At 39.1% G+C, this 17,950-nt stretch overlaps 1 protein-coding gene across 2 annotated transcripts in view; it reads left to right on the top strand.

The window, feature by feature from the left end:
* The window catches only part of akap10 (A kinase (PRKA) anchor protein 10), a 73,513-nt gene that overhangs the window by 33,878 nt on the left and 21,685 nt on the right, over positions 1–17,950 (top strand). For both annotated transcript variants that reach the window (XM_068008338.1, XM_068008339.1), the window contains exons 5-7: positions 1,607–1,705; positions 4,584–4,668; positions 8,097–8,220. In XM_068008338.1, the coding sequence (XP_067864439.1) occupies positions 1,607–1,705; positions 4,584–4,668; positions 8,097–8,220 (308 nt within the window). The remainder of the gene's footprint in view (positions 1–1,606; positions 1,706–4,583; positions 4,669–8,096; positions 8,221–17,950) is intronic.

Below are 17,950 nucleotides of genomic sequence, written 5' to 3'. Positions count from 1 at the left end.
TCATGTGTTGAAAGATAATGTAGGAAGTGCGATAGAGGTCCAATAAGCAGTATTAGTGGATAAATCCATTAAGAAAGAGGAGAATTTGACAAGTTGGAACTATATATTCAGTATTTTAATCCTTTTCAGTACTTGTTTAATAAAGAGACCATTATTCTTCCAAATGTTATGTTGCTGGGTACTTAAACCTTTTTTTAAACTTTAATCCTTCATAAATGGTGCAAGCTCCTGGTTTAAATGCACGTTCGGATTTGTCAAATTTGTGTATACAGTAATTTCTTTGTCGTTTTAAATGAAACCAAACTCAAATCAGATTTATATTTTCATTCAGTACAATGAAAGACCACGGGCTTGGTTTGTTATTGTTGAAAACTTCAGGATTCTCCATCCCAGTGCAATTCCTGAACTCATGCAAATTCTGTCACTGAACACCCTCTCCTATTTGTAATAGAATACTACGTGCTTATGTGCAGTGTAGCTTTTATTTTCGCTTATAAATCTGAGAAGGACTTGCTTGAGGAGGTGTCCACCATATCACACGGTAGGCTTGCAGCGTCCTCAGTTTATCTAGCACAGTACCGGTGAGACTAATTTTAATATTTGAAAAATCCTTCAAACACAAAATAGGATCAGTAAAAGATGCTTGCATATCCTACACAGATTTTGATACCTATCACCATTAACAAGTCAGAGACAGATTTGAGAGGAGGGGGAGAATGCTTTGGTACACAGAAATTTAAAGCATATTAAATTATCACCTGTGCACTAGTATAAGGTAACATGCATTACCTTATCAGTACTTGCAAACCTCCAATCTCACACACTAAGATCCCAATCCCCAATTCATACAAATGGATAGCATTCCTTTTATCCCCAGTTAACTGGAGGACTCAAGAAAAGATCATTTTTGTCACCCTGACTAATCTAGGAACTTTCGATTTTAACATATACACTGTGCCATTTTTAAAGTACAGTATAAATCTTGTAATTTTACAACAGATGGACTATCAAATCCAACTAATCTAAAGGCAAACATGATCCTTAAAAGATGAACACTTTAAGAATCAAGACAGAAGATGTTTTTACCAGTAGAAATGAATTCCAAAATAGGAGGAAAAGTTTTTTAGCAAGGGAAGACTCCACACCCTCAGCAATATAACCTCAATGATGGATTTTACACAAATTGCTTTAAAATAATTTTAGACCTATTATAGGGTGTGAAATAAATGGTCTGGCAAGAGTGTGAGGCTATTCATTTTGTGAGGTACTGCTGAAGGTTTGGCAGCAACTTCTCTTGCATCTGGTATAGTAACTTGCTGTTTCTGCTGCAATTGCTCAGTACTGCTAATGACGAGATTTCAGTTCACAAAAGATGCATAACACATGGTGCATACTTCTGACACACCATGCAAAATAAATTTTCTGTAGCGTGGCAATTTTTAAACCTGCTGATCAATAGGTTTTCCTTTTTCCATGCTCAATTTCTAATAAAATTCCAATCATCATTAACAGGTTTGTGGAAAAAAAAACCTTGTAATGCACTTGTTAATGCACCCAAGGGTTTTACTTTGAACAGTTAAATTCATGATTGTTTTCCTCCCCGCAGGTATAGAGCGTGATGCAGTTAATATATTTACTAAGTACATTTCACCAGATGCTTCTAGACCAATTCCAATTATAGAAGCAATGAGAAATGATATAGTAGGTAAGTAACAGACTGAATTGTTCTTTAGAATGGTAAGAGGGGTGGGACTAACTGACCTTATAACACAAAAGGCATGCAATCTATTTTGAAAGTAAATAAGAATGTGATGAAAACTAGATTTTTTTTCCCCCCTCCATTAGCTTTCCCACTATTACCATTCCCCTGCCGAACGGTACTTATGACTGTTGCTGAGCTGCTGTTCCTTGTGCATTGATAGCCTTCCAGTATCTTGCCATTGTGGCCGTACCTCTTGTGAACCTCAGTAATGCGTGTTGGGCATATCAACTCTGGAGGCTTTCACCGCTGAGGCGGATCCTATCCACATTTACTTCCTGGAGATGTGTTACATAGAAATAGCTAATTGGACAGGCGCTACTAAACTGCTGAGTGTCATTTTGGTGACAGTCCCTCTTTAAATAGGAAGTGCAGTCTAATTGCCCTATAGTCTTAAATCTTAGATAGTACCTGCATCATTCAGTTCTCCCATATCACTGTTTTATGCTTTAGAACTTGTGGTAGTTTGGGAATAAACAGTTTGTGTCAAACTCCCCCTTGAGTGATGATATGATGTTCATTGGCGTCATGAATGGGGAAAGCTGCTTCAATCTGTTCCAGTTCACGATGCCATGAAAGTGGATTTTTATTCATGTCTCATCAGGGTGAGTTCTACAGAAAATATTTGTTTTCTGGCGACTTCTAACCAGTAGCTCTGAATCAGGCTAACAAGGGATGACTGAGAAACACTCTTGCATTTCTGTATGCCTCCTCACAGGCATGGTTGAAGAGAGAGGTTTTTAGGAGGCTCTTGTAGATGGACGAGGGGTTGCAAGTAACAAATGGTTTAGGGAGATAATTCCAAAAAGAAGAGCCAGTGATTGAAAGATCAGCACCAAAGGTGGGCATGGGGGTAAAAGTTGAGGGCTATTAAGTGTCCAGGTGTCTTCTTTTATTACATTTAGTGTTACACGTCCCTTTAGTAAGGTACACTTTTTAAGTTACTTATATCCTTCCGATATCAAAGTCCAACCCAGGCAGAGTGTAAGCTGGCCATCTGCTCCCATGGTTCTACCAGCTCTATTCTGTTTTGGCGCACTCTTCCTCTAGTTTCTTCTTTTTCCCCCCCCCTTCCTGTAGGAAACATTTGGTCTCCAGCTGACTCATCTGGAAATAACAATGTGACTGAGATTGATAACTGCATGAGGAGAACCATGAGTGTGGACCTGTGTCCTGTCACTCCAAGGCACAGCACCATGGCTGCTCCAGTGCGCTCTGTCGTGTTGTCCTAAACTGTTGAGCTTTACTGTGTACTTGTAAACGCAAGGCGATTCAGTGTCACATCAGCTCCTTGTACACTACCTGTTAAAATGGAAACCTCTTAAAACATTTATATTTTTTTCTGGTTCTTTAACATTTGGTGTTTGTGAGTTTGCCATGGCAGTAATAGTGAAGCCTGGGAGGGTGGAGATTTTCCTGTTTGAATATGGATCTTGTAACATCTTAACCGTACAAGTTTGTAAAAAAAAATCTGACTGAGTTCTTTGGATATGCAAATCTGGTCATGTTGGGAACAATAATGTAGCAGTTTGAGTTGAATCCAAAAGGGAGATTGCCTGCTGTCAGACTAAGCTGTTACACAGTTAGACTTTTTTTAGGTAAATATGCTTAGAGGCAATTCTGATTTGACAACAATACTCTTATTGCTGTCTTGTGATTTCAAGATGTCATCGCACCAAAATCAATGTTTGAAAAATATTGTAAATTTTTGGGGTGTTTCTAATTTGATAGCTTTTAATGAAAGTATTATTGCGATTCCCATTATATCACTTTACTGACGTACCTTTAAAAGGACCATCGTGTAAACAAATCAGAACTCAAGACAATGCCAAGTATTTCATCAATTTTCAGCACAACAGGTTAAGTGTCTGAGTTAGAGTGCCATCTTTTCATTCATTTGGCCTTAGTTTAAGGCTTTATCTATGGACGTGATAATCCATAGTAATTGATAGCTATAAACTGTGACTCCAGAACAGAGGTGCCCCCCAAAGTACATGGAGCTAGGGATGGCATAGTAATACAGAAATGCAGAGCTGCAATGTCATATAATACTCTGACTGTAGTTTCAGTCCAGCCTTTGCAGGGTACTTTTCACTGTCAATGTGACATTTCCTTTTGCTGCCCTCTATCCTTGAATCTTCAAACATAGTTATTGAGCTGTCTGTGAAATGCCCAATCTAACTATAGTTTACTTAACCAGAAACTGTGTCATAACCAGCTGGACTGATTTTTCTTTTGTGCCCTGCATCAGTCTTTTGAGACTACGATCCACCTCCTCCCCTCATCCCATAGGCAGAACTGAAATTCTTCTGATCTTCCTGTCAAACAGCAAAGTTTGCTGCAACGGTAAAATAGTCCATTTTGCTTGCATCTGAATTTTAAACTTTCCTACCTGTTAATTGACTGACCTGATTGGTGTAACAGAGAAAGAAACACTCTTATTTTTTGAATAATATCTATCCAGTGTTTAATTTGTTTTAAATTTCATACATTGAGTTTGCAAGAGATACTGGCTGGCAGATTTTTAAATAAGGCTTCTATACAAACCCCCCAGAAGCTGCTAAAAGTGGTTAAAACTGCACAAGCATTTTACTTTCACTTTTACATATAATGTTTCCTTGTGTTTTGTCCCATGGCCCAAAAGGACCCAGAAAAAATCTAGGTCTAGCAACCTCCTGATGCTGTGTATTGGACATAATTAGAAATTTTTGAAAATATTTATGTGCAATAATTCTAGTTGCAGAATTATAAAATGTATCCCTGTTGTATGTCACTGCAGTACTGAAATCCAGTCTTAGATAAATATGTGCTTCTGTTTTAACAGCTAAGATATGTGGAGAGGATGGACAAGTAGATCCCAACTGTTTTGTTTCTGCACAAGCTGTAGTGTACGTTATGATGGAAAAAGAGTGAGTACATTTGATTGAAATAGTTAGTTATAAGTGCTGGGAGCACTTATCTGATTAGAGGTGAATATTAAATATTAAAGGAGGGACATCTTTGCACGTGATGGGGCTGAGACACGAATACAAAAAAAACCTGCATTCAATTTGAGGCATTCCAATCTATTTACAATAGATGGATTTTTGTCTAAAATTGATACGTGATTAGCAGGTACGACTGTACAACAAAACAGTGTGGCTATTGGAAAAATTACAAAAGCTGCTGTTTTCAATGGAAAGGTATGGAGGAGATGTACGTTTAGTAATGGCACATCATGCCATGTCATATTGCAGCATTCCTGTGTACCAAAAATCAAGCAGGGGTGGGAAAAAAACATTTTTTTTGTACACCTGCTGGCTCAGTGGTGTCTGTCTAAGTGCACTGTCTAGTGTGGTACTGCATAATACAGAAAAGACAATTAACAATCAGCCAGAGCTCCTACTCAGATTACTGTTCACTGACACCTGATGGAGCACTGTATGGTTCTTTTTTATTAAAAAAATATTTAATATCCTTATGTTCTAATTACTTAGCAAGAAGCGCAGTAAACAAACTTACTTGATAGCATAATTAGGTGCATGTGTGCATACACACAAAATTTCTCAATACTGTTTGCCAACAGCATTGATTCAGGCTGTTCAGATGTCTGTCACCTACCCTTAAAAAAAAAAGCTGACTGGATTGCAATATCTGTAACAATGGGCACTATGTGTTTAAAAAAAAAACAGTTGTAGCAAGTGTTGTTCAATTTTATTGAACAGAAACTCTGAAATTGAAGCCAGTACAATCATTACTTAAGCTGTCATGACCTTATCATTCTAAACAAAAACTCAATTTTTCAAACTTGTATTGCAGTGCGTTCTCAAATCTAATATCGTCTCTGTTCCTTTGCTCCCACTGTACTATGAGGTCTAGTTCATTGTTAGAAGTGATTGACAGACTGTCACATATGACAGCGATCAATTCTTTCTCTAAGTGTGGCGACTGGGGAGAGGAAGAGGAATTCCTGCTGATTCAGTTCACGTTGAAGCCCACATTCCCATCCCCCTCCTCCAAACAATATTTGTGCTACTTGTCCCAATAATAACTTCATTGTTATGGATGAACTAAATTAGAAACAATATTTTTTATATACCTGACATGGTAGGGATAGCAGATTCCCTTCCCTGAAGGACATTAGTGAACCACTTGGGATTTAATGACAATCCAGCAGCTTTCATGGTCATTTTCTGGTGCTTGCCCACAAATTACCAGAGTTATTAAATTAATTTTGAATTTTAGACCTCTGGGTTGCTAGTCCAGTATCAGAACCACTATGCTACCATACACCTATTGCAGATTATAATGAATGCTTTTAAGAACAGTTGTTCCAAGCATGTGGAGGTTTATTTTATTTTTGCGGAGCTGAGATTGTACCTGCAATAGAAATACTGATGAACTCTGCAATACTCAGGTAGCAGCATGATTTCAGCTGAAATGACACTCCCTGGTGCATGCTGATCACCCTCTAGGACATATAAAGTGAAAAGAACTCCTTGATGAGATTGAGGAAATTGTGACTGATGATTTATTGCTATCTTGTGGTTAAGCGCTAAACTAAAATTGGGCTGTGGGTTTATGCATTCTGACTGTTACTGCGTCACAATTGATGAACTAAGATCTATTACTTCCTCGCAGAATATTTTTAATAAATTATTCAAAAAATGCAGTGGAAATTAATTTTGTCATCATATGTATCATGTTTGTTAATCTTAGCATTGGGTTAGGAGGAAGCTTACCATCCATCTGCTGTTTCAGGATCGGAAGCAGTGAAAACTTAGGGGGATGTTGTTTTGACAGCTTATGTTCGTATTTGTATTTTTCAATCTCCACTCTCCTGTTCCCTCATGCTCGATATGGGAAAGGAGCAGGCACAATAGTACAGATGGTCTTTTCTTGTTCCGTAGTTTATTTTTTAAAATGCCAACAATTCCTGTTTGCACAAAGTAGTACCGTCATTGCTAAAAATTAGTGCTGAAAAATCCATTAATCTCCCCCTATCTGTTGTACTTACAGACGTGTTAATATTTACAATGTTATACCTCTGTAAACAGTATTATTTCTCATAATGTCCTCCATTCAAGTTCATTCATGGTCCAGCATCATACTATTTTTCTCCTTACTCCCCCAAACCTTTTAATAGGTGAGAATGAACCACTCTGCATTCAGAATTGTTGGGAGCTACAACAGATGATCCAAACTATGCAAAAAAAAAAATCCAATAATGCAGCACTGTTAACACATCACTGTTTTACAAAATATAGGTGATTGAGTGTGTTCAAGGCTATAATACTCTCGGGGTTTGGGGGTTGTAAACTATATTCTAAAATATCACTTGAACTTGCATGTTCCTAACCATCGTGTATTATACGATGGGGCTGGTTAACTTGGCTGCAGCTTTGCTGACATGCCTGAATTCAACAATTTGTTGATATTTTCTTAATGCTTGCAATTTGTATGTCACATTTAAACATGTATAAAGGTACATTTGAAATTGTGGAAATACAAAGCAGATCAGTCAGCATCTGTTTATTTCAGATTTCCAACATTTGCAGTTTTTCCATTTTATTCCGCTAATCCAGGACTTGCTCGTGTTGTCTACTGCAGTCTTTATAGTGGAACACATATTTAAGTTGAAGCAGTGGCCACCTAACATCCATCCCAACATTAAATTATTGAAGCTTGACTCTATTAGTCAGTCCTAAAGATGGCCTGTACAGATACATTTCACTGCACTGTAGCTGCTCTGTCAAATCTTTGTGGCGTTTACAGTACAAGACATTTGATATTGTCGAGCACTGTAAACAGATTTATTATAAGGTCATAATGGGACGTTGTAAACAATAATATGGCATCCATTATTGAGCAACAATAGAAGAGAAAGAGCAGTTGTTTTATACAGTTATTTTGCCCTTTAGTCTCCAAGGATACTGGATTATTAAAAAGGATAACTTTTTAAAAGAGACCACATTTAGCAAAATTAAGATAAACACCTTTAAAAGATGCATATCATGGATATTAAGTTTTAGTTTTATTTTGTTAAGGAAGAGTATTGTTTTGTTTTGGATTGTACCTAAATTTACATTTTTAAAACCGCAATTTTGAATGTGCAACTTACAAATACTGATTTTTGTTTCCTCCTCTTCAGTCTAAACCTTTATTAGAATTAACACAAGTGGTCTGGAAGACTTGTTTATGATATTTCTGTTTTTTTTTCCTTCAGTAAATACTGAAAGTATCAATGCAATTCCCAGGAGTCTTTTATTCAGGAAAGGGTTTTTAAAGTTTCAGATATTATTTTTTGTACACCATATAAAACAAATGCTGACCTTTTTCTGTTTTCATTCTCCAACAGGCACTTTACAGAATTTTTACGGAGTCATCATTTTTGTAAATACCAAATTGAAGTGTTGACTAGTGGCACTGTTTACCTGGCTGATATTCTTTTCAATGAGTCAGCACTCTTCTATTTCTCAGAGGTAAGATGCAGCACAGTGTGCAGAGCCTTTAACTCATTGGCTGGTATCTTATGTGAATGACTGGCTGGTTGTTTGAGAGTCAGCAGACAAAACAGAACATGTTTGTGTCAAATTAAACTTGCATTCTTCAGCGATATGTGATGGGCAGTTATCAAATATTTACAATGCCACCAAATGTTTTTTGTAGTGATTTGCTGTCTCTCATTTATTAAGTTTGTGAAATATAGAATTATAACATGTAATGTAAGATTATGTATCTAAGAAGTGTAACATTTAAAGCAAAAACAACTTACATTTCTATAGTATCTTTAATGTTGAAAAACATCCAGAGCCAAAGGAGTATTAAGAGGGGTGACCAATAACTTAGTTAAAGAGAGGTGGATTTTAAGGAGGGTTTTAAAGGAGGAGAGGGAGTTGAAAAGCCAGAGGGGTTTTGGGAGAGAATTCCAGCACTTGGGGCCAAAGCAACCGAAAGCACGGCTGCCAGTGGTGGTACAAAGAAGGGGGCAGGGGATGCTGGAGTCAGAGGAACAGAGTTCAGGGTGGAGGGGTTGTTGGGCTGGACGAGGTTACAGAGATAGGAGTGGCAATGTCATGGAGGAATTTAAACATAAGAATGAAAATTTTAATGTTGGCAGACCAGAAACCAAAATAGGTCAGTGAGGACAGTGTTGATGGGTGAACCGGATCGGATTCAGGCAGCAGAGTTTTAGATGAGCTGAAGTTTACGACGGATGGATGATGGAAGGCTAGTCAGGAATGCATTAGAATAATTTAAGGCATTGATAAGGATTTCAGTGTCAGATGGGCTGCAGTAGGGACAGAGGTCGGCAGTGTTATGGAGATGGAAGTAGGCAGAGAGGATATGGGGTCAGAAGCTCAGCTTGGAGTCAGAAAGGACACCAAGGTTGTGAACAGTCTGGTTCAGCCTGAGACTGTGGCCGGGAAAGGGGATGGAGTCAGCGATGAGGATACAGAGTTTGTGGTGGGGAATTAAGACGATGGTTTCAGTCTTCCCAATGTTTAACTGGGGGATATTGTGCCTCATCCAAACAGCCTGACAGCATAAAGATAAAGCTGGGCGTCATCAGCGTACATATGAAAGCTGATCACATGCCCGCAGATGATGTTGCCAAAGGGCCGCATGTAGATGAGGATGTCTGATTAGAGGGATTTAAACAAGGAATCAATGTTGTTGAATTGTTCAGGTGGCATCTTTTATATCCTCAGATGTCCCAAGGTGCTTCACAGTCAATCAAGTACTTTTGAAGTGGAGTCACTGTTAGGTGGGCAAATGTGGCAGCTAATTTGTGCACAGCAAAGTCCCGCATACAGCAAGAAAATAAAAGACCAGTTAATTTGTTTTTGGTGATATTGGCTGAGGAATAAATGATGGCCCGGACATCCTTCTCAAATAGTGCCATGAGATCTTTTACATCCATCTGAACGGGTAGATGGGGCCTCAGTTTAATGTGTCATCCAAAAGACAGCACTTACGGCAAAGCAGCACTGTCTTAGTACTGCACTGAAATGTTGGCCTAGATTTTGTGCTCAAGAACCTGGAATACAGCTTGAACCCACAGCTTTCTGACTCAGGGACAAGAGTACCATCACTGAGCCAAGTATGGATTGTCTGATGTAGAATCACAGTTTCCTATGAATTATAGTTTCTTTTAGCTATGAGGAAAGATTGGATAGGCTGGGGTTGTTCTCTTTGGCACAGAGGAGGGTGAGGGGTGATTTAATTGAGGTGTACAAAATTATGAGGGTCTAGATAGGTCCTTCCTATCCATTCTATTTCCTTTAGCAGAGAGGTCAATAACCAGGAGGCATGCATTTAAAGTGATTGGTAGAAGGATTAGAGGGAAGCTGAGGAAAAATGTTTGGAACTCACTGCCTGAAAGGGTGGTAGAGGCAGAAATGCTCAACTCATTTTAAAAAGTACCTGGATGTGCCCCTGAAGTGCCGTGACCTGCAAGGCTACGGACCAGGTACTTTAAAGTCGGATTAGGCTGGTGGCTCATTTTCAGCCGGCGCAGATACGATGGGCCAAATGGCCTCCTTCTGTGTTGTTAGTTTTCTGATTCAATGATGAAGAAGAATTGCCTCTGGCTTCTTTATTTTAGCATTTTCAAGATGAAGCCTGTCTTGAAAGAGGGAACAGAAGTTTGTTGGGGTGACTGTATATTGGTAGGAAGATCGTAGGCATTGAAAGTAAAAGGAGATATTGAAGCCATGAGTTGGGACAATTTGATGCATCATGGGTGGCAGAGGTAACTGCTTAACTTTTATAAGGGGCTGTCTGAAGTTAGAGAATATAAAACACGACCAAATTTAGTAAGATCAGTGAGAGAATAAAGGGACAGATGAAATGTTAAATACTAAAATGGAAGTAAACCCATTCAGAAAACTTTGGAATGCCAGTGTACAGCTTCACGGTCACACTCCCTGGTTTTGTCATTTTTATTGTATTTTGGATGAAATGTTCGACTAAGGTCCTGTCTGCCTGTTGCAGTGGTTCTGATCTTCATGTTAACGATCCCACAGTACTATTCAAAGCAACAGGGATTTATTTCTTCCAGTCGCTGGCCAATCTTCTCCCTTTGGATAATTCCACCAAAAATGCAGATCAACTGGTCATTCAACTCATTGCTGTTTGTGGGATGTTGCTGTCACATTTAGTTGCTGCACTTCAAAAGTAATTGATGGTGTGAAGCACTTTTTGAAATGTTTTGGCACGATAAGACACCAAATAAATGAAAATATATTCTGATAAGTGAAGAGAATATTAGTAGTAGATCTATTTAATTTCATGAAGTAGGCAATCTTATTTCATCAAGGATAACTTTTGTGTCGGTTGCGTAATGCACCGTGGTCTTTGTAGTTTTGGTATCTGACAGCTCAGCTGCAGCTATAAGGTGAGAATTGCTCTAGTTACATCTAGTGCTCACCAGTGCTGAAAGTCAGTGCACAGCTGGAGTTTAATTTCCAGCTGCAAATGGACTTGTGGGAAACTAGACTTGTTGAGGTTATCACCTCATGAACATGGAATAAATACTGTAATTCTAAATTTGTGAATTCTGTTATCGGGTACATATAGCACCATTTTTTTTTCATGTATCACGTATGCAAGTGCTGGTTTCTGACTACACCTTCTGATTTTGAAGATTTATTTTTATTCTTGAATTTGAGTCAAGATATCGAGTGAGATCATCCGTAAGTCGGATTTTATTAATGACTGCTGGTTTAGAAATGTCAGGCAGCACTGCAGGAACTATTTTAGAGTGTTTCACACAAACCTCTTTCTCCCTCCAAGGTGTAGCAGTTAATATTCCCATGCATGTTTAGCAGTTCATTCTTTTGCTATTCTTTTAATTTACCTCGTGTTCTCCATTGGATTCTTTTTATCTTGTATATGTTGTTGCTTCTCTTAGTCACTCTTTTCTCTTGCTAGTGGAAGTTCTTTATCAGTCTTTTTTTCTTTTTCTCTCATTTACTCTCTCTCGTTCTTTCCCCTCTCTTTTCTTGTTCGCGGTCATATGGAAATTCTTTGCCCAAATGCTCGTGCTCTTTTCATGATTGCTTCGTCGTGCAAACAGCGTTTTAGCAATAATGCAAGAATCAAGTGTAAGCACATGCTGAAACCTAACTTCAGTTTAATGTAAATTTAGCCACCGCCACAAATATGTATCCTTTTTTTGAAATTGAGATGTTAAGGGACAAGGTTCATTGTGCAAGATACCACTAAGTTTTAAAAAAAAGTTTGTCATGAAACTCACATTTAAAACCACAGAAAGAATTCGGTGTCATGGATCAGTCAGCCTGTGAGGTTTTCTTGTGAATGTTGCATGTCTGATGCTGCAGACTATTTGAAAGGTTACATGGCAGCCACTAAGTACAGTTGTTTCCTGTTAAGCAAATAACTGTACTTCCGCAGAATGTTGTTCACTTAAAATTAAGGCTTGTTAGAACAATCATTGACACTTAAACATTGTAATCTCAGTAAAGTGTTGTCTGGTTTACAATTAACAGTTAACTGTAGTTAAGGAGAAAATTCTAACATAAATGCCAACTGGCGAAAGAAAGAACTTGCATTTATACAGCACATTTCACGACCTCAGGACGTCCCAAAGCGTTTTACAGCCAATGAAGTGTAGTCACTGTTGCAATGTAGGAATGTAATGTAAAGCACTGAATCAGTGAGATCACAAGAAAGAATGCTGAACTTTTTTTATAACCGGGATAGGGGATGCTTCCGAAGGCTTATTTTCTAAAATTCTCACTTATTTGTAATATATTAAAAACAATGATTGTCTCAGAATTGCAAAGGTACTACACCTGTAGGCAGCAACATTACGTGATAAATTGGAAAAAACGAGGCACCACCTGTTACATTAAGTAACAGCTTAGGTGAATCCTCAAACTAAGGAGAGAAAGAGGCTGGATGTGAAAGGTCAACAGAAGCATATTTCTATTGGAAAAGAAAGTAAAAGAATATGGACTACCACAGACGAAGGAAAAATGTGGCCTCTACTAAGCAAGTCTACTGACCTAGGCCCCTTCCACAGCCAGGCGGGAATAATGAACCGTTCCCTGCGGAGAAAGAACCGTAGGCAATCTCCCCTCCCTGCCATGAGCAACAAGTCGTGGATTGCATTCAACCGTCCAGTAACTCAGGTTCCCGTTCGCTCACCGATTGCTGCATCTCCCCTACCAACACCCCTTCCTCACTGGCGGCATTTCCTGTTCAAACCCACCTGCCGGCTGCAAATCCCTCAGCTTCCCCTCCCCTCAACACTCCATTGGCTGAATTCCCTCTCAAAGGCTCTCCGTACTCAGTAACTATAAAAGTGGAAATGAAACCATCTTCCCCTCCCTCCAACTGGATTTCCCATTCACAGTACCCTCTCCTCCTCCTCCTTCCCCTTCTCCTTCTTCTTCTTCCTCCTCCTCCTTGATAGCTAACTGTGACATGCCTCAATCACCCCACTCCCACTGACTCAATCCTTCCTCAGCACCCTACCCCCACCCCCACCCCATCCCCTTCCGGCTGGCTAAATTTCCTAGCCATTGGTACCCCCTTTCCCTCCCAGGCAGAGAAACAGTCCACTGAACAGCACTCTTTCCTCCCTTCCCCTATTCCCTCATCCCTTCCTTAACTCCTCCACGCCCCCTCCCCCCCCCCCACTTTTCAAATGTAAAATTTCTAGGGCCCGCCAAGATGGGGTGCCTGTCTTAATGAGTCCCAGCAACTTTACATTTGGCTGGTAGCTGGCTGTCCGTGGCCCATGCATTAGGAAATAGCTGTGCAAAAGCAGCTTTTGACATGCGCCTGTGGACCCCTTCAAATATTGACAAGACTCCTGGGGACTGCTGTCCAAACTTCTGAGAGACATTGTCAGCTACTCAAAAGGAAAATGGTGCTATCAGCACAAAAATGTTTTCCCTTGGTGTGAAGCATCATAATGTGGTTATAAGTCAGCAAATACAAAAATCTGTTGAGATGGACAGATATTGCATGATGTGGTGAGTGTCTTGGGATCTCCTCGCGACTCACTAGGATCCAAGGACCCCTGTTTGAAAACCTGTGGTGTAGTCTATGCTATTACAGTGCTGTGTCTCAATGGATTTTAAGGGATTCAGGTTTCAAAATAAAATGTAGTACCTTATCACATGTTCAACAAGTTTACTGAATTCTTTCAGAATGTGATAAAATTGATAAATTAGTGGCAATGTGGGTTATGTTATATAACGCCTTTAATGCAGTAGAATGTCCAAAGGAGCTTCACAGGAGCACTGAGACAAAATTTGACACGGAGCCACATAAAGAGATATTGGGATTGGTGACCAAAAGCTTGGTCAAAAAGGTAGGTTTTAAAGAGGAGAGAGGGGTAGAGAGTCAGAAAGGTTTCGGGAGGGAATTCCAGAGCTCAGGGCCCAGGCAGCTGAATGCACAGCCGACAAAGGTGGAGCAAAGAAAATCGGGGATGCGCAAAAGACCAGAATTGGAGGCGCGCAGAGATCTCGGCGGGTTGGAGGAGTTTACAGAGATTCTAAGTATCTTAATTGTCAGGATGCTTTTGATGAAGTGTCTCATTAGAGCTGGGCTAAATTGAAAGTTCTTGGGATAGGAAAGCTGTAAATTATAGAACAAATTGTCTAAATAATGAGAAACGGAAGGTAGTGAGTGAAGATGATGCCAGGTTTTATACCATTACGTTATAAAGAGAGGGTAAGAATGTTACTGGGGGAAAAAATGTGAGGTGAAGGATAAGCTAGATTTTTTAAATGAGGAAAAGAATTTAACAAAGGTGCAAAGAGGTATTTTGTGCAAAACAAGGGCAGAAAAAACAGTGGATATAATTATAAGTTAAGAGATATCTTCAAGCTTTGGCTGTAGTTATATTGCAGTTACTAGTATCAAACAGGAATGAGTAGATTTGAATGTGTATTCAGCAGACTAGAGTTACACAACTAACTGCATTTCCCACCAAATCAGCTATAAGGGAGCACTGTGTACACTCACTTGGACACATGTACGGAGCTGCGCTCTGCAGGCAAAGTGAGAGCTTTCTTGTAACATTAAAAAGCTTCTAGTGGACTAGTAGGCACATTTAAAATGTGGCTTTGTATCAACCTGAAGTTTTATTGAGTGTGGTGCAAACTCACCGATGTCAGACGGTCTCCTAGCAGGGATATCGCGCTTTACTGTGCTTTGGCGTCCGATTGCAACCTGACTTCCGAGTTATACTGCCACATTCATGTCAAATTCTGAAACTGCTTTGGATTGATAGTACTTCATCTATTCAATAAAGCAGTGATTATATAATCTAATGTACCAAATAACGACTCAAAATACTCATCGGGAATTGGATCAAGCCCTGATTTAATGAACAGAAAGATTGGGTTAGGATCAATAATATGAAAATTGGTTCAGAACCTGAACAATGAATTGATCTGAGTGGCCATTTCTCATTCCTGCATTGTTATGTACATCAGTCGCTTGATGCTACTGCATAATTTGAGAATCATTTTTAAATAAAAATTATACAATTTACTTTAGAACCTGTGATAATATGCAACCTTCCTTTCTCGTTCTTTTCAGTTCCCATAAGGACCTGCAGAGCTTTTATGTGAAGCCCTGTTTTTATAGTTCTACCTTGTTTAGAGAAAATGTTTTGACTGTTTGTATATTTTTTTTTCTGCATGTCCTCGGAGTTCTCGTATTATTTTGGAAGCAGTGACTAATAGAGTGTGTGGGTTTGTGTTTTCTCTCTGGTATAGGGTTGCCAACTCTTGTTGGACGTATTCCTGGAGGTTTCATCATATGACTGCCTGGCCTCTAACTGCTTTGCCTCCCCCCCCCCCCCCAAACCCCCCCAAATCTCCCAATATTTTTATAACTAATAAATGAAGATGTTCTAAGAAAATGAAAAAAACACACCATTTTTTTAATGACCCTATGATTTTTTTTTTCAGTGTTCAGGACATTACTCTTTAATTCTTGGAGACTCCAGGACAATGCTGGAGGGTTGGCAACCTTACTCTGGTATCAACTTGGCGTGGTACAGGTCACAACTTAGCAATTGAAGTCATTTCAATTATTTGCACAATGAATAATACCAAAGAGAAATTGATTTTTAAAAAAAAAATCAGTAATTCATGAAAGTATTATTGCAGGTCTTAGTGGTTTAAAAACATGAACTTCAGGTTTCTATTAATGGCTGTTTATTGATTGCTAAGGGTCATGCACAAATTGGCTTTGGTATTTGAGGAACATAGGAACAGGAGTAGGCCATTTAGCCCCTCGAGCCTGTTCTGCCATTCAGTGAGATCATGGCTGATCTGTGACCTAACTCCAGATACCCGCCTTAGCTCCATATCCCTTAATACCTTTGGTCAACAAAAATCTATCAATCTCAGATTTAAAATTAACAATTGCGGAAGAGAATTCCAAACTTCTACCACCCTATGCGTGTAGAAGTGTTTCCTAACTTCACTCCTGAAAGTCTTGGCTCTAATTTTTAGGCTATGTTCTCTAGTCCTGGACTCCCAACCAGCGGAAATAGTTTCTCTCTATCTACCCTATCAATTCCCTTTAATATCATGAAAACTTTGATCAAATCATCCCTTACTCTTCTAAATTCCAAGTAATACAACCCTAGTTTGTGTAATCTCTCCTTGTAATTTAACCCTTGGAGTCCAGGTATCATTCTAGTAAATCTACGCTGCACTCCCTCCAAGGCTAATATATCCTTCCTAAGGTGCGGTGCTCAGAACTGAACACATTACTCCGGGTGTGGTCTAACCTGGGCTTTGTATAGCTGTAGCATAGCTTCTACCCCCTTGTATTCTAGTCCTCTATAAAGGCCAGCATTCCATTAGCCATTTTGATTATTTAGGGATGGGCAATAAATGCCGGCCTTGCCAGCAACGCCCACATCCCATGAACGAATTTAAAAAAAAATTATTTTCTGTACCTGTCCCTAACATTTTTATGATCTATGTACGTGGACCCCCATGTCTCCTTGGACATCCATTGTTTCGAGCGTTTCACCATTTAGAAAGTACTCTGATCTATCCTTTTTAGGTCCAAAGTTTCATAACCAGATCAATCGTGGGCAGTAAGCAATCACTAAAAACTCTGATAGTCCCAAACTTCCAGACTGAAAAAAGCAAATGAAATTGTGAAACTCTTCAAACAATAGTTTAAAGAAGATAAGCAAGTAATCTCCCTCAGGGACTTGAGCTGTGTTGTAGCAGCAGTTTCAAATGGTGTTCTCACAGGTGTTTGCCTTCCCCAAACGAAAGGACAAATTGAAACTTTTGACTATATTATGACTGGAAAATTTTGTAAAAGTTCACAGGAAAAGTCATGTGTTAGGGGAGGGGAGGGAAGAAAAGAGTTTTTAAATTAGCTCAGGCTGGTGGGTGTGGGGAGTAGTTCAAGGTCAAGACTGAGGCTGGACCACAAGTTTAAGCACAATGGAGCCACATGTGGGAATATCTTGGGAGGAAGACCAGAGGAGAGGCATGTGAGAAATGTGGATTTAAATCAATAAATGTTCTAAGATGGAGTTATCCATCACCATGATGAGATTTTAAAAAAAGCTTTTAAAAAATGAAATTAACAGAAGAAAAGAATGTTATTATTGATCATTATTCTTAAAATGAATCCTGATGGTGAGTTTAAATAGTTGAAACTAATGGTGATGTTATCACAGGTGAGATAATGACTCAATATCTTTACTGGTATTATGGTAGTTTTGAACAAAGAATCTCCCAGATGCTAAATTCCAACAGATTGAGCTTTCTATACAGTGATGCATCAAATTTTGCAAAGTGTATATACAACAGATCCAATAGTGTCAAAAGTTGAGCAGAATTTTTTAAAATTGCATCTTATAAATGAGTATGTTTAAACAATAATTTATATATACTCTCTGTGGCATATGTGGATGAAGTGCAGGCTGCTGCTTGTGTTGAATTTTCTGTAGGTTTTCCTCTACAATCTAATGTCCGCCTTGACCTTTCGCAGTAGAGGTGGCGAAGGCTAAGTAGTTAACATCTCCCTTACTCTGTGTGAAGATTCTGAAGAAAATTGTTCTTTTTGTGCAAGTTTGTTAGTGTCAGCTTGGTAGCATTCTCACATCTGAGTCAGAAGGTTGTAGGTGCAAGCTGCACGACAGGAGTTGAGCATCTCATCTAGGAGGACACTTCACTGTTGTAC

The sequence above is a fragment of the Heptranchias perlo genome, chromosome 28 (assembly GCF_035084215.1).
Source record: "Heptranchias perlo isolate sHepPer1 chromosome 28, sHepPer1.hap1, whole genome shotgun sequence".
Classification (NCBI taxonomy): Eukaryota; Metazoa; Chordata; class Chondrichthyes; order Hexanchiformes; family Hexanchidae; genus Heptranchias; species Heptranchias perlo.
Note: the sequence above shows the minus strand (reverse complement) of the source record. Positions and strands in the feature narration are given on the sequence as shown.